Source organism: Jaculus jaculus, chromosome 2 (assembly GCF_020740685.1).
Source record: "Jaculus jaculus isolate mJacJac1 chromosome 2, mJacJac1.mat.Y.cur, whole genome shotgun sequence".
Lineage (NCBI taxonomy): Eukaryota > Metazoa > Chordata > Mammalia > Rodentia > Dipodidae > Jaculus > Jaculus jaculus.
In genome coordinates, this window is record NC_059103.1 from 213,624,000 (window position 1) to 213,645,620 (window position 21,621).

A 21,621-nucleotide genomic window follows, 5' to 3' on the forward strand; every position below is an offset into this window, starting at 1 on the left:
TAGTATATGGTCTATTTTAGAGAATGTTCCATGTGCTGCTGAAAAGTATGCATATTCTGCAGCATTTGGATGAAATGTCCTGTAGATATCTGTTCGGTCCATTCCTTCTATGACCTCATTTAGTCCAGATGCCTGTTTATTTTTTCCTGGGATTACCTGTCACTTGATTAGAGTGGTGTGTTAAAGTCACCCACCACCACTGTGTTTGGTGTTATCTGTGACCTTAGTTCTAATAGCGTTTGTTTGATGAATTTGGAAGCCCCCATGTTAGGTGCATATATGTTTAGGATTATAATGTCCTCGTGTTGGAGTGTGCCCTTAATCAATTTAAAGTGACCTTCCTTATCTTTCTTGACTAACATTGGACTAAAGTCTACCTTGTCAGATATTAGGATAGCAACCCCTGCTTGTTTTCTAGGCCCATTTGCTTGAAACACCATTTTCCAACCTTGCACCCTAAGATAATGTCTATCCTTTATAGAAAGGTGAGTTTCTTGGAGACAACAAATTGTAGGATCCTGCTTTTTAACCCAGTCTACAAACCTCTGTCTTTTCGTTGGGGCATTGAGGCCATTGATATTAAGAGATATTATTGAAAGGTGTGTATTTATGGTTGCCATTTTTTTGTTTTTGTGTGGTTCCGGTTCTACTTATGTTCTCTTGTGTTAACTAGTATTTGAGTATTGCTTGTTTTTTCTAGGTTCCTTATATGTGTGTTTTTCCTTTTCTTCAGCATGGAGCATTCTATCAAGTATTTTCTGTAGAGCTGTTTTTGTCTTCAAATAACCTGCTTTAACCTGCTTTTGTCATGGAATGTCCTTATTTCTCTGTCTATTTGAGTGGATAACTTTGCAGGATAAAGTAACCGTGGTTGACATTTGTTATCTTTCAGAACTTGGAATATATCACTCCAAGCCCTTCTGGCTTTAAGTTTGTGTTGAATAATCTGCTGTAATCCTGATGGGCTTGTCTTTGTAGGTAACTTGATTTTTCTCTCTAACTGCTTTCAATATTTTCTCTTTGTTTTGTGTGTTTGGTAGTTTGATTATAATATGGCGAGGAGAGGTTCTTTCCAGGTTTTGTCTGGCTGGGGTTCTAAAGGCTTCCTGTATCTGCATTGGCACCTCTTTCCCAATTTGGGGGAAATTTTCTTCTATGATTTTGTTGAAGATGCCTTCTATGCCTTTGGAGTGGAATTCTTCTCCTTCTACTATGCCCTGAATTTTTTTTTTTGTTTTTTTTTTTTCCCCTTTCTATTTTTTTAAAAAATTTTTATTCATTAACATTTTCCATGATTATAAAAAAATATCCCATGGTAATTTCCTCCCTCCGCCCCGACACTTTCCCCTTTGAAGTTCCATTCTCCATCATATTATGCCCTGAATTCTTATATTTGATCTTTTCATAGTGTCCCGAATATCTTGAAATTCCCACTCATACTTTTCTATAAGTTTGTCTTTCTCTTTGTTGGACTGTATTAGATCTGCCCCCTGGTCTTCTAGCTTAGATATTTTGTCCTCTCCTTCATCCATTCTACTGGTGAAATTTTCTACAGAGTTTTTTATTTCATTAACTGTGTTCTTCATTGCTAGTAATTCTGACTGGTTTTTCTTTATTATTTCTATTTCCTTATTTATGTCTTGTATTGCCTTCTGTATTTCAGTAAATTGGTGTCCTGCGTCGACTTTGATTTCCTCTTTGATTCCTTTGATTTCCTCTTTGAATTTTTTTCTTTGATTCCTTTGATTTGTTTTTTGACCTCTTTGAACATATTTACAACCATTGTTTTGAAATCTTTCTCAGGCATTTGCTCTGACTCATTCTCACTGAAGGTCATTTCAGGTGCATTAATACTTTTAGGTGGATTTATATTATCTTGCTTTTTAGTGTTTCTTGTGTTATAATGTATATATTTTTGTGTCTTGGATTAAGTTAATGCTTGGATTTTCTAGCTAGCTGGGTATTCTTAGCTGTATCAACTGATTTGATGTTATATATTTTCAGGGTAGGAGCTTAAGGTGTTAGGTGTGGCTCTTAAGACTCAGAGTATCTACAAAGGTGTTCCTAGGGATTGAGTTTCCCTGCTATGGGAGTATTCAAGTAGGCTGAGTGGAATAAAATACAGGTAGATTCTAAAATTTAATTAAACACTGTACACATTCAATCAAAAACAGCCCCAAGTATGTATGCAAGAGTAGTTATTATAACCACCAGATCCTCTGTCAACAAAGAGGTTAAGATTTCTGGTCTGTTGAGGGATCCAAGTCAGCTTATGACCAAGTGAGACCCTTCCCTGGTGCAATCCCAGTTACCTTGGATGATTTTGGTCTCAGTCAAGTTGCTGGCTGGGTTGTTGCGTTGGGCTGCCCTTCTGATTTCTGGAGCTGGGCACTGGCTTTTCCTGTGGGCCAAACCGAGCCTGGCAAGCGTGGCCCTGCGGATCAGCACCCCTGCTGCTGGAACTGCTGCTGCTAAAGCTGTTGTTGCTGGGTCTGTCCCCACTGCTGCTGAAGCTGCTGCTGCTGCTGGGTCCACTGCTGCTGCTGCTGCTAAAGCTGCCACTGCTGGAACCACCACTGCTGCTGCTGAAGCTGCTGCTGCTGGGTCCACCACAGCTGCTGCTGCTGGGTCTGCGCTGCTGGGGCCACTGTTACTGGTGCCAGACTTTGCTCCTGCTTGGGTACCGCTGTCGGCTCAAGTTGGCATGGCTGGTCCTGTTACCGCTGCTCTGTTTGCTGGAGCTGGGCTCAGGCAGTGGGGGAGGGGAAGGAGCCACAGCTGCTGTTGGTCTCTCGCTGTTCCACGTGTGCTTCTACCTCGTGGTCTGCTCCTCCATTGCTCACTGCCGCTCTCCCTTCACTTTTCCTGAGCTGCGGAGAGTGCTGGTGTGAGTGGAAGCTCCCTGCACCTGGCTTTTCCTGTGGCTGGAGCTGAGCCTGGTGGCTTTCTGGTGTGCTGCTGCCGCGGTTGGTGGAGCTGCCAGGGCACTTTTGCCAGCCTGTGTGAGCTCTGGATGCTCTGGATCTCTTCTACTTCTCTGCTGCCGCTTCAATTTCCTATACACCTCACTTTTTAGTAAAAGTGTGTATTTTGCTGAGTTTTTTTGGTCTTTTTCCCTCCCAGGCTGCTTTGGCGTGGTACCTACGCTGCCATCTTAACCGGAAGTCCAAGTTTTCTCTCTTAATCCAGGCTGACTTAGAACTCTCTCTGACCCCAGGCCTTGAACTCACAGCAATCCTCCTACCTCAGCTTCCCCAGTGCCAGGACTAAAGGTGGGGGCCCCCATGCCTGGCCTTACTTTCTTGATTTTTTGTTTGTTTTTAATAAATTAATTTAAAATATATTTAATTAATTTATTTATTTGAGAGAGACAGGGGGAGACAGAGAGAGAATGAGCATGCCAGGGCCTCCAGCCACTGCAAAGGAACTCCAGATAGATGCACCCCCTTGTGCATCTGGCTTACTTGGGTCCTGGAGAGTCAAAGCAGGATCCCTTGGCTTTGATGGCAAAAGCCTTAACCGCTAAGCCATCTCTCCAGCCCTTGTTTGTTTTTCAAAATAGGGTTTTGTTCTATCCCAGGCTGACCTGGTATGCATGTGTATTCTCAGGGTGGCCTTGAACTCACAGCAATCCTCCTACTTCTGCCTTCTGTGTACTGGGATTAAAGGCATGTGCTACCATGCCTGGCTACTTTCTTAGTTTATTTTAAATATTTTTCATTTTTATTTATTTATTTGAGAGTGACGGAGAAAGAGCGCAAAAATGGGCTCACCAGGGCCTCCAGCCACTGCAAACGAACTCTAGATGTGTGCACCCCCTTATGCATCTGGATAACATGGGTCCTAGGGAATCAAGCTTTGAACTGGGGTCCTTAGGCTTCACGGGCAAGTGCTTAACTGCTAAGCCATTTCTCTAGCCCTTAGTTTTTAAATTTAAAGAAACTATAGAACTAAAACCCAGTACTCAGGAGGCTGAGGCTGGAGGATACAAGAGAGATCAGCCAGAGCTAGCGAACAAGACTTTGTCTCAAAAAAGAAAGCAAGGAGGAGGAGGGGAGAGAAAGAAAAGAGAAAAAGAATTTGTGGGTATGTTTTTCTGTCCAGGCCTAGGGCACTTCACTCCCTTAAGGAGCTGGCACCAAGGTCATGGATGTGCATCAATGCTGCCCTCTGGTGGGCACTGACTGTTCTACAGCCATTGAGTCCAGCATGAATTTGCTCCTCCTCAAAGCCTGTCAAGGTCCTTCCACTACCTGGGTCTCTCAATGTCCCCTACACTGCCCAGGGCTGGAACAGTAGAGCCACACATGGCTGGCTGGTAAGCCTGTTGGCTCCTGCAGGACTCTGACCATGGCCTACCAGCACTTCTGTTGAGATTCATGTGGGTACAGTGCCTGATGGAGAACATCTGGGAGCTGGGTTGAGATATTCTGCCTCAAAGCAGAGCTGCAGATATGTGCTCCAGGACTGATTAGAGTCTGGTGTTGCAGTGCCCTGCCCAGGGGCTGCCAGGCCTGGGATAGAGCAGGTGTCTGCCAGTTGCTTGTGCTGGAGCATGTGGGCCCTGTTCAGAGCTGGTCTATGGGGCATGTGACCCACTCTGCAAGCAGCAGGGGAGTGAGGGAGATAGAGAAAACTGAATCCTGCCTTTTTTCTGGCCTGGAGAAGAATTTAGCTTCCCATCCTTTTCTATACTGAAGGGAAAAACAGACCAGAGGAAGAGTAGACCTTTGGCTCCTGCCTGGGCAGGAGGGAGTAGGGCTCCAGGCGGGGGCGCCCGCACACAGGGGTTCCTGCTGCAAGCACTTTACTGCCCCCAGGGGTGAGAGGTGGGCCTGTTTTCTCCATCAGTCCTGGTTCTGCCAGTAAACCCGATCTGGTCGGAGCCATCCGCCTCCCCAGTCAAGGGAGAATCTGTTTTCCAGGTTGGTGTATGAATCTTTGATGGCGCCCACTCTGACCCAGGGGATGAGGTTGGCCTGTGGTCATAGCTGTGATGGGTAGGGAGCCCAGCCTTAATGGTATGGATTCTAGGCATTTTGAGGATTCAAAGCATCTCTCTAGGCTACTGACCGATGGGTCAGACTGGGCTGGATGTGGTTCCAGTGCTGCCCAGGTTGCCTGAGAGCAAGTCTCACCCTGAGCAAGGAGCTGGCTGTGGCTTCTGTGACATACCCATAGCGTGTCCACCTGCATCTACCCTGAGCTTGCTACTCTTCCACCTCTGTGTTTCCTGTCCCCTGCCCTGTTTCCCTCCCTAGGTCTCTGCTGGATCTGGGCCCAGCAGGGCCATTGGCCCAGGTTTTGCTGCTGGTTTTGACATTAGTGTGTGGGGGTGGGGTGCAGGTGGGAGTGAAAGCCAGGCTTGTGGCTGGGTTTTGCCGCCCACTGCTCTCAATGGTCTCCTTTTCGGCCTGGCATCTAGTATCACACTCTATGTGAGCTGGAGATGTTTTCTCAGCACTCACACGAGAGGCCTGGGTGGGTTCTTTAGTGCTGGGCATAGTGGCTAAGGCCCACTGAGGTATGCTAAGAACTGGATTTTCTTCTGTATTGGGCTGGAGCCTCGGGCCAGGTTGAAGCTGCTTAGAGATTTGGGGTAATAGGGCGTTCTGCTTGGGCTATGGGTTTAGGCCCCAGCACTGGGGGAGTCCACCAGGGGAGTGTGGCTGACCTGTGGGCTGGATGTGCCTGTCTGCCTGTCAAAGGGTATCCTGGGGCCCCTGAATTAACTCTTGCCCCTCTTTCCACAGGCTGGCCCCCCTTGCCCAACAATGGAGGTAACGGTCACTCCAAGAAGAGATGAATATGAAGAGGACAGCTCTGATGAGGAGGTAGGTCTCTGGCTGGGCTCAGTTTCCCTCAATATAGGCCAGGGATTCTTCTTGCCAGTTCAGAAGTGGTGCCTCAAGCAACTCAGGATGGGCGCTAGGCCTCAGGCCAATGTAGCGTTGGGGTGTGTTGAGTAGAGGAGCCAGGGCCTCATGAGGCTGATGGGCTCTGACTGGGCACTATGGCTTGGGCTTTGCCCCCATCTGGAATAGTGGTTTGGGGCAGGGGGCTTCTGAGACATGGCAGCCACAGTCCATGTATGTTCATTGCTAGGTTGGAGAAAGGAAGCTCAATGTGGCTCAGCAGCCCTTGTCCATCCATCCTATGGGCCTATAGAGGGTCCCTGTGGCTTACTCCACACTGTGATGCAGCTTATGTTGGGACTCAGAGCTGGCAGCAGGCACAGGTGTGATGTGAGTAGGCCTGGGCTTTCCATCTGTGAGGTGACCATAGGGGTGCCAAGGGCAGGACTCTGGTATCTCCCAGTCTCTTGGTTGGCTCTAGTTCCCTTCTCTGGTGTCCTCTAGGTGATGGTTGCTGTAATGGACCCTTGCCTTACAGCTTAAAGTTGAGTTCTAGGAGCTCTCAGGAGGAACGTGGAGTTTTGGTTATTTCAGGGAAGTTACAGTATGAGGAGGAAAGTGTTGTGCTGGGCTGAGGCTTACTTGGGTTCTCCAGGGAGTGGGGCTGTGGGGAGGCTGTGTACAGGAGGCCAAGGCCAGAAGGGACTGGAAGCTCTGAGCTCTGAAGCAGTGGGGACTGGCAGGGTGAAGCCTGGCCTCAGGGTAGGGTGGTGGCCACTGAGTGTGAGCCTAGGAGCCTCCTCCAGGCTGAGGCTTTGGTGTGGGGCCTACAGGGACGGGCCTCCTCCCCTCAGGAGTTCTTCCTGCCTCCCTGTCAGGGGCTGTCCCTGAGGCCTGGGGAAGACACGCGCCCCCACTCCGGCTGGGCTTCCTCCCCACCTTCGAGCTCTCTTGGCAGTGTCTGCAGGAGCCTTGGCTGCCAGCCCGATCCAGTCTCTCTGCTGCGCGTTCAGAGAACAGAGACAAAACAAAATAAATTGGTTTCCTGGCCGGAGCAGCGGGAGCAGCGGGCGCACCGGTGAGGGGGGCCTGCATAGAACGGCTCCCTGCCTGTCTCCCCTCCCCCCCAGGGGCTCTGGCTGTCGGCAGCCACATCCTGTCGGCTACTTTTTTATATTTGGTATTTTGAGAAATCGATGATGATTGTAAATGGAGAGCAGGGCCGGGGGAGGGGCCTTCTTGAATTGGTCAGGGCCTTAGGCTAGGCCTACATGACCCTGCCTATTCACAAGGAGGTGTGCCTCAATGGGCCTCTAAAGTGCCCATCTGGGGGACTGGGCAGCCCCCTGCTGTTCTAGGAGGAAGCACTGGGGGAGGGAGGCTGCTTCCTCCCTGTGACGAGTATCACACTCACACGTCTCAGTCTAAGTGACAGACCTGTAATAGTAAAAATGCCCATCTCAGAGCTCCCGCCAGCATGCCCCAGCCCACCTTTCAGGAGCCAGACCATGCTGGACAGATGCATCCTCTCCCAGAGTCTTTGTGGGGCCTGTTCCCCACCTGAGGCTGCATGCTGCTTCCTCATTCCCAGAGCAGAAGTGGCTGAGGCTGAGAGCACAGACCTGGGAGGGAGTGGGCTATGGCCTTCAGGGCCTGGCCAAGGGCTGGGCCTGGGGAAGAGAGCTGCCTATTTGAGTTATGCTGGAGAGGCCTGAGGGCAGCAGGCCATCTGGAGGTGGGGTGCACACATGGGGTCCCCTCTGAGGCCTGCCCTTTCTGTGGCCATGCCCCAGTTGTTTGGCATATATGAGGGCCACAAGCTACATGGTCCTCCAGTGGGACAGCCTCTTCCCCCGGCTGCATCTTTGGTGGTGGGCCAGTTGTACCAGAAAGGCAGTGCTTTTTGACTGGCCAGAGACACCTAGTAGAACTTATGGTAGATCAGCAGACCCCTACAGGGCTCTGGCCAGGTGGACAGTCCTACTGTGGCTTGCCTTCCAAGGGCCAGAGATCTCAGCAGGATCCTAGAGAGATGGAAGCTTTGCACTGTTGTAGTACCCTGCCTGGCCTGCTGCTCCTGGGAGTAAAGGTGCCCTTGGCCACCCCTTCCCTACCTCTTCACTGACCACTCCTTGGGTCTGAATCCAGGGCCTGGGATGGGGACATGGGGACTTCTGGGTCTGCTTTCTGTTAGGGCTCTGCTTTGGGGACAACCTTCCCACTGCCCTCCCTCCAGCCAACTCTCTTAAACTGAGCAGTCCATCCCTGGAGCACTGGTTTCTGATTGTAGTTACTTGGGCTCCTCCTTCCCTTCACAGAGATTCACAGCCAGGCAGCCTGCGTGGGCCCAGATTGGGGGGTAGAGTATGGGGAGCCCCTAAGGAGTGACTGTGCTACAGCCGCCCCACCCCCTCATGGCCACCTCACCCCCTCCCAACACTACCGGGTTTCATAGACGTGATCTCATCCGGCAGTTGGGACCCCTGGGAGGTGGACTGGGGTAGAGGGGCTGGTGAATGGCCAATGTCGCCCCTCCTCTGTATGTCAAGCAGCTGGGAGAAACTGAGGCCAGGCCTGCATAGGCAGTGGAGCAGCCCACCCACCCCACCTCCTTGCCTTCCCAGCAGGCCTGAGGCTCTGTGTTTTAGAAGCCATGACTAGTTTGAGGGACTCAGGGAAGCTGTGAACTCTGGCTTGGGAGGCTGGGAGGAGCCAGCTTCCTTGCTAGTTCCTTCTTGTCCCTGTGGGCACTGGGCCTAGGATCATCCCAGGAGATCCCTGGACAGGCGAGTGCTGGGGGCTGGGCTGAAGCATTGCCCAGTCCCCTAGCCTTACTCCCCCCAATCTATCACTGGGGCTCCCGCAGGGACATGGCCTGGCCTGTCTGCATCCAGAATCTGCGATCTCCTCTGCTCTCTCGCCAAACGCTGTTAATGGCTTCTCCCAGCTACTGAACCGGCAGCTGCCTCCAGTCCTGGCGGCCTCTCGCTCCTCCGGGGCCGCCCCCGCCCGCCGGCCTGCATCCCGGCCGCCTCCCTGTGCACTTCGCTCGCTCGCACCACTGGCTTACTTGCTTGCGTTGCTGCTGGCAGGGAGCATATGGCTCAGGTTTCCAGCAAGTGAGTGGCCCTCCCCTGCTCTGTTTGTGGAAGGCCTGGGGACTTGCACATCACACTGGTGGCCAGCCTGAGAGCCTGTCTCTGAGTGGGGGCCAGTGGCCAGGCTAGAACCAACCTTTTGGGTCTAGCCCCATCCTACTGGTATACCCAGGCTAGCTGACCTGGGAACCTCACCAGTGGCTGCTGGCCGTGATTAGGCATGTGTTTCTATGACTGCTGTGAGCTGCATCTCACAGGTGTTAGGTTGGTCCTGGTCATGGCTGGCAGGGGAAGGTGGGCTGCTTCAGAGTCCTGTCTTCTTGCCAGAGCATGTGGGTGGTTAGAAGCCCTGATTGCTGCTGGGCCCACTTGGTGGCATGCCTATCACAGGGACTCTTCAGAGGAGAAGGTTTACCATGGACACTTGTAGAAGATCAGGGTTTGGGGTGCTAGTTGTAGTGAAGAGGCATGGCCATGGAAGGGTCCAGATTCACAGGTAGTGGCTCCATGTATAGAGACGCGTGTACCTAGGGCTGGGGGAGATCATCATCCAGACTGAGGTTTAGAGGTGCCTGGAGGGGGCTTGTGAAGGGCCTGTGTGGTACTCTGGATCCCCCCTCTAAACTTGAAGTGGCAGCTGAGTTTGAATGGGACTCAGAACTGGCCTTTGCTCTCTGCCCTCAGCCTGGGCCCCTGCCTTATGCCAGCACTCCTGCAGCAGCATCTGGGATCTTGCTTGCAATATGCCAGGGGCAAGGGTGATTGCATAGGAGCACTGCTGGACTCTGGCTAGTCCCAGGAGAGAGCCAGACAAGCTGGGCTTGGGACAACTCCCAGGCAAGGGATGCCCTCTGCCCACCCTAAAGACCCTGATTTTCTCCCTTTTTGCTGGGGAGGTGCTGGCAGCAGGCAGTGCAGTGAGCATCCGTCCTGGTTGGCTTGTGTGGGCTCAGCCATCCCCTCAAGGGACAGCCATCATAGGAGAGAAGGGGGAGAGGAGGTGTCCACAGAGGACCAGAGCCATCTGACTGAGGAGGTAGGAGCTTAGGTGGTTTCTGCTTGGCTCCCAACCCCTGCGGGGTCCCGTGGCTGGTTTAGACTTGGGATTAGAAGAGACTGTCTCCCTCTGGTCTGTCATACAGACCTCTAGTGTGAGCCACAGGGCCCAGCATCCCTGCGAGGTCTTTTATGGGGTCAGTGTGACAGGTGAGCCCAGGTCAGCTGGCTGCGTCTGAGCACTTAAAGAGATAAGACAACCCAGGAGGAGGAGGTGGCAGCACAGGAAGGCTGTGAGCTCAGAGACAGGAGACAGGGGGGCGTTTGGTACAGGGGGAGCTGAACAACCATGAACACTACCCGCATTGTAATCGGAGAGGGGCTGGGGAAGAGAGACCGAGCGAGGCGGCTGACCCCATGCTCCCCAGGGACAGGTGGGAGAGGCGGAACGAGGAGAGAGTGAAGGATTCCAGAGGTGGGCTGGCTTCCTCTCTAGCAGACAGACACGGGAGGGAGGTGGGCAGCGGGCCAGCCCCGTACCTGCAGTTCCAATCTGCGGTCCTGACAGCTGCAGCCACTTTGGGGAGGGGGAGGGGAAGGGGCTCATCGAGAGCGGAAAAGTCCCAGCCGACAGATCAGCTCACTGCTGCTGTGTCCGGTGCAGTTTGGGTGTGCGTGGGGGGAGGGCGCTGTCCAACCTCATCCCATAGACTTTTCTTAGGGGCTGGGGGTGGTTTCCCCAGGAAAGCATGGGTCTTGAGTCTGTTTGCCTTCCACCAGCCTGGCCTGGGGTCTCAGTGCTGGATCTGACCCAGAGGGGGTCACATGTGTTTCCTGGCAGCCCACAGGTGCTGAGCAGGGCGGGGGTGGCTGGCCTGGGGTGCAGGCGGCCTGGTGATGAATCATGTGGTGCCGCCAGCGGCTCATTCCCCATGCTGGGGACAGGGAGCTGACAGCTGAGGCTGAGCCGAGCATTTCCAGCCCAGCTTGGCTCATAGGGCGGTTGCTGGCCCAGGGTGCAGGCCAGCCGCCCCCCCCCCTTTCCTTCCCAGCTGCCTCTGTGGGGCACATGCTAAGGGAGCCCCATCTCTTTGTCCAACAGCTCCTTAGCATGGTAGAGGGTAAAGCCGCCCTCTGGGAAAGAGGCCAGGAGCTGTGGTGGGCAGACAGAGCACCTGCCACCCCTTAGCCATTGGCCTTTGTAGGCTTGCGTGGGGCCACAGGTTGGGGCCAGTCCATGCCACCCCCGGTCTGGTTTGAATCTGGAGCAGCGGAGTGTTCCTCTGCCCCTCCCCGCCTCCTGCTAGCTGTCGGGCCAGGCCCTCAGCCGCTGCTACCGGTGCAGCTTGGGGAGCGGCTGGGCTGGCTGCCCGTGTCTAAGGCTGGCCAAGCTGCAGCCGTTTTCAGAGTTAGTCCCCACAGTGGAGGCCTTGGCTGGGCGCGTGCTGCGCCCCAACCATCCAGGCCTCTGGGGAGTCTTCCAGCGTTATGGCTCATCCTTTTCATCTGCCTCCCTCCTTGATACCCCAATCTCTACTTCCTGTCTAGTACTATGACCACCTACTCTGTCTCATTTGGGCCTCAGTGCCTGCTCCTGGGCTTCCTTGCCCTCTTCATGCTCTGTCCCATCCTCTCAGCGGACAGGCTCTTTACTCCTGTGCTGGCTTCCAGATCATGTGCCCACCAGTGCTAGCCACTGAGGCCCAATTGCTTGGACCCCAGTCCAGCCTCATGTCCCCTACCATGCCTCCCACTCAGTCTGGTAGCTGGTGCATATGGAAAGGTATCCTCCCCTGTCTTCCTTAGTTCTTTGGGGGACTTTGTTCACTGTTCTTTGTGTCCAGAGTCCTCTGACTTCTCCCTGACACTAGCCTGGCTGCGCTGGCCATGGAAGTAGGTATCTACCCAGTTCCTGGTCCTCCTGAGCTTGTGTTGGAGGCTTGCACCTCTTCCTGGGCCCACGTATATGAACATAGGAGGCCTGAGGATGATGGGCAGGAAAGGAGGGAGGCTAGCTGGGGAGCAAGGGTTGGGGCTGGCACCTACTTAGCCATACATCCTTGCTAGGTCATACCCTCGGACCCAGCCTAGCATCTGTCACAGTATCCTATTGCTTGAGAACAAAGTTGGGTAGGCTCTGCATGGAAAATGCATGGGAGGGCAAGGGCATCTCCCTCAGCTCCAGCTACATCCCAAGGTCCTGGCTTCCCCAGCCATGGGAGCCTCTGCAATGACTTGAGCATGCCCTCTCCCCCTCCCTCTGTCCAGCTGTAGGCTCCTGAAGGATTAAGCAGAGGAAATTTGGGGTTGGGTTTCTCTCTGAACGAAACCTGCCGCTGTGACTTTTTATCCTGTTATATTTCTATCAGATTGGACACCGCCTCCGGCCCCAGCCTTAATGGCTCTGGCTTTGAGAATTTCCTCCAAAATTACACCACTGCTTCCTGTACTGTGGTTCCCTGGAGCCTGTCTATGCAGAGGAGGGGCCACACTAGCCCTGCCCTGTGAGGATGGATGCCCATGTAAGCCTTAGCACCTGATCTCCTCTGGTCAGAGACAAGGAAGGGCGTAGGGTTTGCCAGCCACCACACCTGGTACCTTCAACCATTCCCCATTCACTGCCTGGCCGGAAGTCAGGCCCGGCTTTTCCTCTGTTGTGCCCACAGAGCTTTGCCAATAAACCAATTGTCACCTGCAGGGTTTTAATGGTCAGCCGGCTGTGCACAGTGCCTGATGAGGTCCTAAATCAACCTCTTAACAGGCCAGTGGTGCATTTGGGGGAGTGGGGCAGGACAGAGTGGTGGAAGGCCAGTTTTTCCAGTTTGCAGGTAGGGGTAGAGTAAGCTGTGACCTCTCTTGATTACATCTGGTGGAGGCAAGGGAGCAGGAATCCTGGCAGACAGCAGAATCCACAGTTCTCTGGGGCCAAGGTGGGCACCAGTGGGGACACTTGAGTGGCTCCACCTGGGAGTTGTCCTCAGGCCCATCTAGACCTGGGAGCTGTTTTGACAGGGGAGCACCATCTACTTGGTCCTTGTATCTGCTTAATGGAGTCCACATGCTGGAGGCCTTAGCTGGGATCCCCTTACCATTTAGGGGGAGGGCAGGACTGCTGTGCTGCCCCCTACCATGGTGCAGTGGACTTGCCCTTCTCTGCCTTCCCTCTCTCCTACCACATAGCACCTCTGTCCTCCCTCCCCTCCCCTGGCCTGTCCTTTCAGCCACCACACTGTGGGTTCCTGGCAGGAGACACTTGTTGGGTGATCTAAGCCTGCCTCCTCCTCCTGCCTCACTCAGGGAAGATGGGGCTCCAGGGTAGGAGAGCAGGCTCAGCTGGGGTCATGGTGAGTTCAGGTCCTTTCAGGAGGACAGTCTGCCTCTGTATTTGGAAGAGATTGTTTCATTTTTAATTATACAAAATTTCCAGACTTTATATTATCATATCAAAGACGCAAGATGCCAACACTTGGCCCAGGTAGGGAGCCAGCATGGAAAGTTCCACTGGGCCTGGATAAGTGCTGGGTTACTCAGAGTCAAGCCACCACCCGTCTGTCCGCCTGTAGGCCCTGCTTACAGCTGGGGCTGTTTGGCCTGGTGGGTGTGCTCTTGGGGGAACCTGTGCCTGGGTCAGGTCCAAAGTGGGGCTCTTCATGGATCTCCGGTGTCATCCACCTTCCCCAGCGGCATCACCTCTGCTGCTGTGGGCCCTCCTCCTCCTAACTTCGAATCGCCGTCTTTCTGTCACGGTCTTTGCTCTGCAGAGGGGATGGGGGGGTGTCAGGGCCTGGGCAGAAATCTAGCATCACCCAGCACTGGCCCCAATTCCTTGACTTCCTGTTGGGTGCTGTCTCAGGTGGCCAGTGCTGGGATACCCCCTTCTAGATTCTGGCCCCCCCCCCATGCATTTTGGAGAGGGGAGTACACTGTTGCACAGCCGAAACTGTAAAATTAAATTTCCCAGATGTTCAGGCCCCAGGAGCTCGTGCGTGCTGTCTGGAGAGGAAATGGGGATTGGGGAAAGCTGTTGTATGTTCTCCCTGCTCACCCTGCTTTTCCGGTGCCACCAAGCATGGCCAGAGCTGTAAATCACAGCCCACCAGCTCTCCCACAGTCAGCCTTCTCCCTCAGCCCGTCCCCTGCCAGCCTTGGGCAGGCCAAGGAAAGGGACAGCAGGTGCTCCATGGGTGGAGACAGGCCACAGGGGCTGAGGGGTGGTAGTACATGGACCCAGGAGGGGGGGGGTCACTCTCTCAGTGCCTCACTGCGACCCCTACTCTCCTTTGCCTGCCGGGGCAAGTAGGAAGCTTGATGCAGCTTCTCACTTCCCTGGACTCAGCTCCCTTCCCTTCTCAGCTTGCTGGGAAGTGAGGCCTGGAACCCAGCCCCTCGGCCTTGCCAGGTTCCTGCTGCTCTCCCTTCCCCCAGTCCCCTGCTCCTGGGTGGCCCTTCCAACCAGCTCTACTTCTTGGCTCCTATTTGCAGGTCCCTGTGATCCAGGCCATTGAAAGCCATTGTCCCAACAGGGTCTGGGAAGAGGTCCCAAGAAAAGACCCTACCCCCATCTCCCAAGGGGTGGTTTCCTATGCCCCACCCTCCTCTGCACCCAGCTTGGGTGGCAGGTGTCCTGACTGTATGTGCTGGGGTGTGCTGCCACGCCTGACCCTCTCTACCTGCAGGTGTAAGCTGATAGATAAGTTGGGGCCCCTGGGTGCCCTGGCCCTGCTCACCAACTTTCTTTGGTTGCTGAGGCAGAAGGTGCAGATCTGTTTGGGTTGGGTGTTCTCGCCGTCGCGGGTCAGGGGCGGGGGCGGCGGTGGGGGGCTGCCCGCACGACCGGCGTGGAAGAAGGCGGGCCCAGAGTGGCAAGGTTGCCCGTCGCCACAGGCCTCCCCAACCAGCAGCACGTTGCCCAGGTGAGAGATGTAGCTGGAGGCCAGACGCAGCGTCTCGATCTTGGAGAGCTTGCGATCGGCTGGCTCGGTGGGGATGAGCGTGCGCAGCGCCGTAAAGGCCGTATTCACGCTGTTGGTGCGGTCCCGTTCGCGCGCGTTCGCCGTGTGCCGCTGCCGGGGCTCACGGCCTGGGCGTCCCCCGGGTCCCGGCCCGCTCCCCGCGGCTCGCCGGCCTCCGGCCCGCCGCCGGGCGCCCTGAAGGCCACAGCGCGTCGCGTGCACCCGGCAGGGTTTCTCGTCGGAGCCCGAGCTCTCGCTGCCATGGTCCTCGTCCTCGGACAGCGGGCTCACCTCAGGGTACAGGTAGCGGCCCGGCGGCGCCGAGCGAAGCATGGCGAAGGACATGGGCCGGGGAGGGGGCGCGGCGTCAGCTCTGCCGCACAGGGCTCATGCCTCCGTCTTTCGGCCTCTGCAAGCCGCGCGGGTCTCCTCTGCTGCGCCCCGCGGTGGCGGCTGCTGGGCGCCGCGCGCACACGTGCGTCGGGGCTGAAGCAGGGCCGCGGGCTGCGCCTTTATAGCAGCCGGCCCCTCCCCCGCGCCGGGCCACCGCCTCCCTTCCTGGCCCCAGAGGAGTTTGAGCCGAGTCCGAGTTGCGAGCCTGCCGGCGCGCGCAGGGTCCAGGAGCATCTTTCTGGCTGGGAAATGAAGGGTATCAGGGAGTTTCTTGGGTGCTACTAGGGCCCCAAGACTACGGCGCTGGCCCCACCCGCTCAGCACGGTGGAGGAGGGTGAAGCAGGAACCCAAAGGCTTTCTCCCCTGGCATGCCTAAGTTCACCCAGCTGCCCTGGCCCCAGGTGCCTGGCCGCGCCCTGTCTGTCTTCCCCACCTTGTGCACTTGGGCCTTTTGTGCCAGGCCTGTGCAGGGGCAGCCCAGAGCAGTATGGAGGGGCTGAAAGTAAGCTCTACCAGCCTAGAGATTGTGGGGAGGGGCAGCCTGCTTGTCCTGCACCTGCCCCTTCAGGTCTGACCCAAGACGGGCCTTCTGCCAGGACCTCTAAGTCTCACTTACTCCTGCTTGCGGGCCTATAGTACTAACCCCCTCCCCAAGGCACAAGGCCAAGGCACAAGCAGATAAAAACTATGTCTTCTTCAGAGGCTCCAGTTTGAAGGTGGTCTGTGCAGACGGAGAGCACAGCCAGCCTATGGCAGTGCCTAGGGATGAGCCTGCTTAGGGGCTGATGTGGGCAGGTGTAGGGGGGCAGGGCCCAAGGGATCCTGTCATGCTGCTGAGGGGCTGCTGGCACCCAGCTGTGCTAGTTTTTTTTTGAGCCCTTCCCCCCTGTAGCTACTGTTGCAGGAAGTGGACGCCTGGGCAGCAGTCCCCAGGCTGGGAGGAGTGAGGGTGGTGGCTGGCAGGGGCTGAAACCAGGAATGTGTGTCCAGGAATGTGGCTGCTCTGCCCACCAAAGGGGGAGGGGAAAGACTAGCAGAGCTGGGAGGGGGTCCTTGGCCACCTGCCCAGCAGAACACAGAGATCTGTCTCCCTATGGAATGGATGGGGCAGGGTCTTCCCATGGTCCCTGCCTTCAAGCTACCCACTTCTGCCTAAGGCCCTTGCCAGGGGAGGGAGCCCATGGGCGATGAGGTCATCTCTGTCTGTGGCTGCCCAGAGCCCTGGCCAAGGAATCCAGCGAGGGGGAGGCCAGGGTTGGCATCACTTCAGTGGAAAATGTGAAGGTAAAGCTCCGGCGCCTCCAAAGGCTGGGGGCGGGGTAGCGCTGGCCGCCGTGCCACGTCAGACCCCAGGGCCAAGGCTAGGGCACACTTCAGGTCAGCTGGCCTCTGGGCACTCTAGGCTGGTTCCTTCACTCTTTCCCCTCTATCCCTGGGTGGCTTGAAAGAGCTAGACATTGTAGGGACAGGTGCTAATGTGGTGGCCATACCTGCAGGACATCAGGAACACTGTGGGCAATGTGCCTCTGGCATGGTATGACGACTTCCCACATGTGGGCTACGACTTGGACGGCAAGCGCATCTACAAGCCCCTTCGGACCCGGGATGAGCTGGACCAGTTCCTAGACAAGATGGATGATCCAGATTTCTGGTGAGTTAGGCCTTGGGGCAGGGCCTGGATTCCTCCTGCCGGGAGAGGGGCTCTGACTGGCTGTCCTCCAGGCGCACTGTGCAGGACCGGATGACAGGGCACGACCTTCGGCTGACGGATGAGCAGGTGGCCCTGGTGCAACGACTGCAGAAAGGCCAGTTTGGGGACGTGAACTTCAACCCATACGAGGTAAGAATAGCATCCAACCTTGGGATCTGAGGTATATGCAAGATTCCAGCCTAACATCCATCTTCTCCCCAGCCTGCTGTGGATTTCTTCAGCAGTGACATCATGATCCATCCTGTGACCAACCGCCCAGCTGACAAGCGCAGCTTCATTCCATCCCTGGTAGAGAAGGAAAAGGTGTGCACCACCCACCCATCCCCTCGGGCGAGGCCCTGTGCTGGTACCCGCTTCCTGACCTTGCCTCTGTGTGCAGGTGTCTCGCATGGTACACGCCATCAAGATGGGCTGGATCCAGCCCCGTAGGCCCCGAGACACCACCCCCAATTTCTATGACCTGTGGGCCCAGGAGGATCCCAATGCTGTGCTGGGACGCCACAAGATGCATGTTCCCGCACCCAAGCTTGCCCTGCCTGGCCACGCTGAGTCCTACAACCCACCCCCAGAGTACCTGCCCAGCGAGGAGGAGGTAGGCCTGCAGGAAGTATGTCTGAGCCCCAACTATGTCCCCTGTTCCCTATTCACGTGTCTCCCATCTCCCCAGCGCTTAACATGGACACAGCAGGAGCCCAGTGAGAGAAAACATAACTTCCTGCCACAGAAGTTCCTGAGCCTGAGAGCTGTGCCTGCTTATGGCCGCTTTATTCAGGAGCGCTTTGAGCGCTGCCTTGATTTATACCTGTGCCCTCGGCAGCGCAAGATGAGGGTATGTGGGGCAGCCACGGCAGGGCGATGGGAATGCAGGGTGCGGAGTGGTGGGAGCTCACCCTGGGCTGTGGGAGGGAGTGAAACTGAGTGAATGCTCTGCTGCCCAGGTGAATGTAGATCCTGAAGATCTCATCCCTAAACTTCCACGGCCGAGGGACTTGCAGCCTTTCCCCGTGTGCCAGGCCCTGGTGAGTTGGGGGACCGGACTGGACAGCGGGCAGGCACACTGGGGGCTGTCTCCTCACTGCTCCTCCTCTGCAGGTTTACAGAGGCCACAGTGACCTTGTCCGCTGCCTCAGTGTCTCTCCAGGGGGCCAGTGGCTGGCTTCAGGTGGGAACTGGCTTAAGGGTGGGTGTGGGGAAGGGGGGGGTCCCCGGAGGATGGGCCAGTTGCTAACAGCATCCCTTGTCACATCCAGGTTCAGATGATGGCTCAGTACGACTCTGGGAGGTGGCTACTGCCCGCTGTATGAGGACTGTTCATGTAGGAGGTGTGGTGAAGAGCATTGCCTGGAACCCCAACTCTGCCATTTGCCTGGTAGCCGCAGCCATGTGAGCGTAGGGCTTGAAGGTTAGGGCTGAGGGCAAGGGATCAGGGACTCTGAGGGACTGTGTCTGGTGCTGCTTTCAGGGATGATGCAGTGCTACTGCTGAACCCAGCGCTGGGGGACCGGCTGCTGGTGAGCAGCACTGACCAACTGCTGGATGCTGTCACCACACCTGTGGAGCCGGCACTGCAGCCTGCCCGCTGGCTGGAGGCCTCTGGAGAAGAGCGCCTAGAGGGCTTACGGCTGCGCATCTGCCATGGCAAGGTTTGTGTTGAGAGGAGTGGGGCGGAGGTGAGCCCTGGTCAGCCAGTCAACTGGTATTGCTCTCCTGCAGCCAGTGACCCAGGTGACCTGGCATGGGCGAGGTGACTACTTGGCTGTGGTGCTAGCCAGCCCAGGGCACACCCAGGTGCTGATCCACCAGCTGAGTCGGCGGCGCAGCCAGAGCCCATTTCGCCGCAGCCACGGGCAGGTACAGCGTGTGGCTTTCCACCCTACCCGGCCTTTCCTGCTCGTGGCCTCTCAACGCAGTGTCCGTGTTTACCACCTGCTACGCCAGGAGCTCACCAAGAAGCTGATGCCCAACTGCAAGTGGGTGTCTAGCCTGGCTGTGCACCCTGCAGGTGAGGGAAACATGGGTTCTTTAAGTGAGGATGGGGGATATACCCTGCAGGTCAGGTGAGGATAAGCCACATTGCCTCTGGCTCTAGGTGATAACATCATCTGTGGCAGCTATGACAGCAAGCTGGTGTGGTTTGACCTGGATCTTTCCACAAAGCCATACAAAGTCCTGAGGTGAGGTGGGGTGGGGTGGGCTAGCCAGTGAGGCTACTACAGCCCGAGCACATGCTGAATCTAGTCATCCTCAGGCACCACAAGAAGGCCTTGCGTGCTGTAGCCTTCCATCCCCGGTATCCACTCTTCGCATCTGGCTCTGATGATGGCAGTGTCATTGTCTGTCACGGCATGGTGTATAAGTGAGTGCTGATTCCTGCCCAACCCCTCCCCAAGGAGACCTTCCCACTGGGTCCTGAGCCCCTTTCTTCCACAGTGACCTGCTGCAGAACCCTCTGCTGGTGCCCGTCAAAGTGCTCAAGGGGCATGTGCTGACTCGAGAGCTGGGTGTCTTGGACGTGGCCTTCCATCCCACACAGCCGTGGGTCTTCTCCTCTGGGGCCGATGGCACCATCCGACTGTTCAGCTAGGTTGGTGTCCTGCTGTGGTGTCCCAAGATCAAGTACTTTCAATAGATCCTTCCACACTGCTATGCCTACCATTCTTGACTGGGGCCCCTGACTGACAGCACCCCAGGCCCCACCACCTTCCTAGCCTCATCAGAAGGAAAGGCTCCATCACTGCTGAGGACTAAAGGGCTTTATTGGGTAGCAGGTCACGGTGCACAGTCTTGGCCCTGCCTGACAGCAGAGTCCTCCAGGCAGGGCCAGCTGGTATATTGCATGTGGGGATGCGCTCAGCCTCAGGCAAACTTGACCAGGCGTCCCAGTGTCTCAGCAGCCTTCTCTCGCACTCCAGGCACTGGGTCCCTCAGAAGGAGTTGCAGTGCTATGAGCAGAGTGGAGGAATGGCCAGTTGTGCACATGCCTGGGCCTGTGCGTGGGGCCGCCCACTGCCTTCCAAACAGACAGGCCTCTGCTGGGAGGGCTCGGGAGCCAACGGAAAGATAGTTTTTCCTTTTTTAGTGTTTTTTAAGCTCTTTTGGAACAGTTAAGAAGTTTCCGTGAATTACTAGAGACGATGAGGTCACCAGTGACAGGGGGGAAAAAAAAGTCCTGAAATCCAGGAAAATCACTTAGTCCCTGTAGGTGCCCACAGGGTCAGCAGGGCCCCCACAGAGATGGGCAGGGTGGGGTGGTGCAAGGGGGCGCGAGGCGTGTATTGGAGGGTGCTGACCTGCAGTGAGCTGCTCCAGGTCCACTTGTGCTCTGTGCTCGGGCTCTGCGTGCAGCACCAGGAACCCTGTGGCAGGTGGGGTCAGCTGTGCAGTATACACACTGGGGCACAGGGCCAAGGGGAGCCCACTTACCTATGAACATGGGAGCAGCGGCCCGGACATCATCCCAGCTGCTCTTGAAGTAGAATAGGTTGGTGCTTACTAGGCGGCCCAACAGGTCAGGAAAGTGGTGCATCTGCAGAAGCGAAGTTGTAGGGAGAGCCCTGCGCCCAGCACGGGCAGTGTCCCTCCCACAGGAACCCACCTTACCAGGTGCTTGCAGGTGGAATTGAGGAATTCTCCAAAATGCATACTGCGGTCCTCTTGTAGGTGCTTCTGGAAGGCAGCCGCCAGCTCCACACACTCCAAGTGGGGCACACACATGCACAAGGCAAACCTACAGGCCTGTGGGATAGGATGCTGAGCCCAAGTTCCATGCTGGTTGCCTCTCCCAGGCCTGCAGGAGGCAGTACTGAGCCCAAAATGCCAACCGCTCACCAGAGGCTTCTCACCATGGCCACAGGACTCTGTGGGTCCTGCAGGTGCAGCAGGAGGGGGACCAGTCCCCCCACAACCTGCTCCAGGAAGACGTCCTCACAGTCCTTATGACAGACCTTGTTGAGGTGCCCAAAAAGGCGAATGGATGCTGTCCTGAACTCCACTCTCTCCTGTCAGGGTTGTGGTCACGTTACCTCCACGGCTCCTGCCCTAGGCTTGCATGCATTCTGGGTCCCTTCCATTGTGCCACCCTCACTGCCCCATGCCAGAGGCACATGCGGCATGAGGAATCCTGCAGCTGCTTTGGGGGCGGAACAAGCATAGCTGGTCAGGCAGTGCTGGCACTAAAAGGAGCCCCTATGACTGAGGAGGGGAGCCAGGACCAGCCAAGTAGTAACTGCTACGGGCCTAGATTAGTCTGCACTCAAAGGGATCTGTCTAGCAGCAATGAGCACAGCTTGAAGGACCTGGCTGAGGGTCAGGAGTTGGGCTTACACTGTCAAAGAAGGGCCGGATGCGGATGGCTGTGTGCAGCAGCACCAAGCGCAGGTCCCAGGGCTCCACGAGGTCCAGCAGCCGTGCAAGGCCCACCATGGCTTCCAGGGCTACCAGGCTGTGTGGGTCATCCCCATCGTCCAGCCCACTGATCATGGCTGTCAGGAGCTGGGGGCCATGGGCCCGCACCTAGGGTAGGATGGTGACCCCTGTACTTTAATCTGTTCCACCCTACAGGTAAACCCCTGCCCTGAGCATACCTCCCTCTACATGCAGCCATGTCTCCAGGCCT

At 55.9% G+C, this 21,621-nt stretch overlaps 3 protein-coding genes across 13 annotated transcripts in view; 1 reads left to right on the plus strand and 2 right to left on the minus strand.

The window, feature by feature from the left end:
* The window catches only part of Bop1 (BOP1 ribosomal biogenesis factor), a 45,101-nt gene extending 25,452 nt beyond the window's left edge, over positions 1 to 19,649 (plus strand). Inside the window, exons 3-16 of one of the 2 annotated variants that reach the window (XM_012948243.2) lie at positions 5,754 to 5,834; positions 16,792 to 16,946; positions 17,018 to 17,135; positions 17,208 to 17,309; positions 17,386 to 17,598; positions 17,674 to 17,835; positions 17,945 to 18,025; positions 18,099 to 18,168; positions 18,257 to 18,389; positions 18,469 to 18,649; positions 18,720 to 19,008; positions 19,096 to 19,180; positions 19,255 to 19,362; positions 19,437 to 19,649. In XM_012948243.2, the coding sequence (XP_012803697.2) occupies positions 5,754 to 5,834; positions 16,792 to 16,946; positions 17,018 to 17,135; positions 17,208 to 17,309; positions 17,386 to 17,598; positions 17,674 to 17,835; positions 17,945 to 18,025; positions 18,099 to 18,168; positions 18,257 to 18,389; positions 18,469 to 18,649; positions 18,720 to 19,008; positions 19,096 to 19,180; positions 19,255 to 19,362; positions 19,437 to 19,590 (1,932 nt within the window). In that variant the 3' untranslated portion in view covers positions 19,591 to 19,649. Of the gene's footprint in view, positions 1 to 5,753; positions 5,835 to 15,113; positions 15,205 to 16,791; positions 16,947 to 17,017; positions 17,136 to 17,207; positions 17,310 to 17,385; positions 17,599 to 17,673; positions 17,836 to 17,944; positions 18,026 to 18,098; positions 18,169 to 18,256; positions 18,390 to 18,468; positions 18,650 to 18,719; positions 19,009 to 19,095; positions 19,181 to 19,254; positions 19,363 to 19,436 lie in introns of those variants that run through there. The other variant, XM_045143255.1, reaches the window with a different exon arrangement.
* Scx (scleraxis bHLH transcription factor) lies at positions 12,666 to 15,336 on the minus strand. Its single transcript, XM_004656419.3, has 2 exons — positions 14,677 to 15,336; positions 12,666 to 13,704 (listed from the first exon to the last, which is right to left on the minus strand). The coding sequence occupies exons 1-2, from the start codon at positions 15,244 to 15,246 to the stop codon at positions 13,666 to 13,668; spliced, it is 609 nt and encodes a 202-aa protein (XP_004656476.1). The 5' UTR covers positions 15,247 to 15,336; the 3' UTR covers positions 12,666 to 13,665.
* A 92-nt stretch (positions 19,650 to 19,741) lies between the features above and the next one.
* The window catches only part of Mroh1 (maestro heat like repeat family member 1), an 80,883-nt gene continuing 79,003 nt past the window's right edge, over positions 19,742 to 21,621 (minus strand). For 9 of the 10 annotated variants that reach the window (XM_045143250.1, XM_045143253.1, XM_045143252.1 and 6 more), the window contains 6 exons: positions 21,330 to 21,518; positions 20,849 to 21,004; positions 20,607 to 20,741; positions 20,430 to 20,532; positions 20,297 to 20,362; positions 19,742 to 19,948 (listed from right to left, as the gene is read on the minus strand). In XM_045143250.1, the coding sequence (XP_044999185.1) occupies positions 19,863 to 19,948; positions 20,297 to 20,362; positions 20,430 to 20,532; positions 20,607 to 20,741; positions 20,849 to 21,004; positions 21,330 to 21,518 (735 nt within the window). In that variant the 3' untranslated portion in view covers positions 19,742 to 19,862. The remainder of the gene's footprint in view (positions 19,949 to 20,296; positions 20,363 to 20,429; positions 20,533 to 20,606; positions 20,742 to 20,848; positions 21,005 to 21,329; positions 21,519 to 21,621) is intronic. The other variant, XM_045143251.1, reaches the window with a different exon arrangement.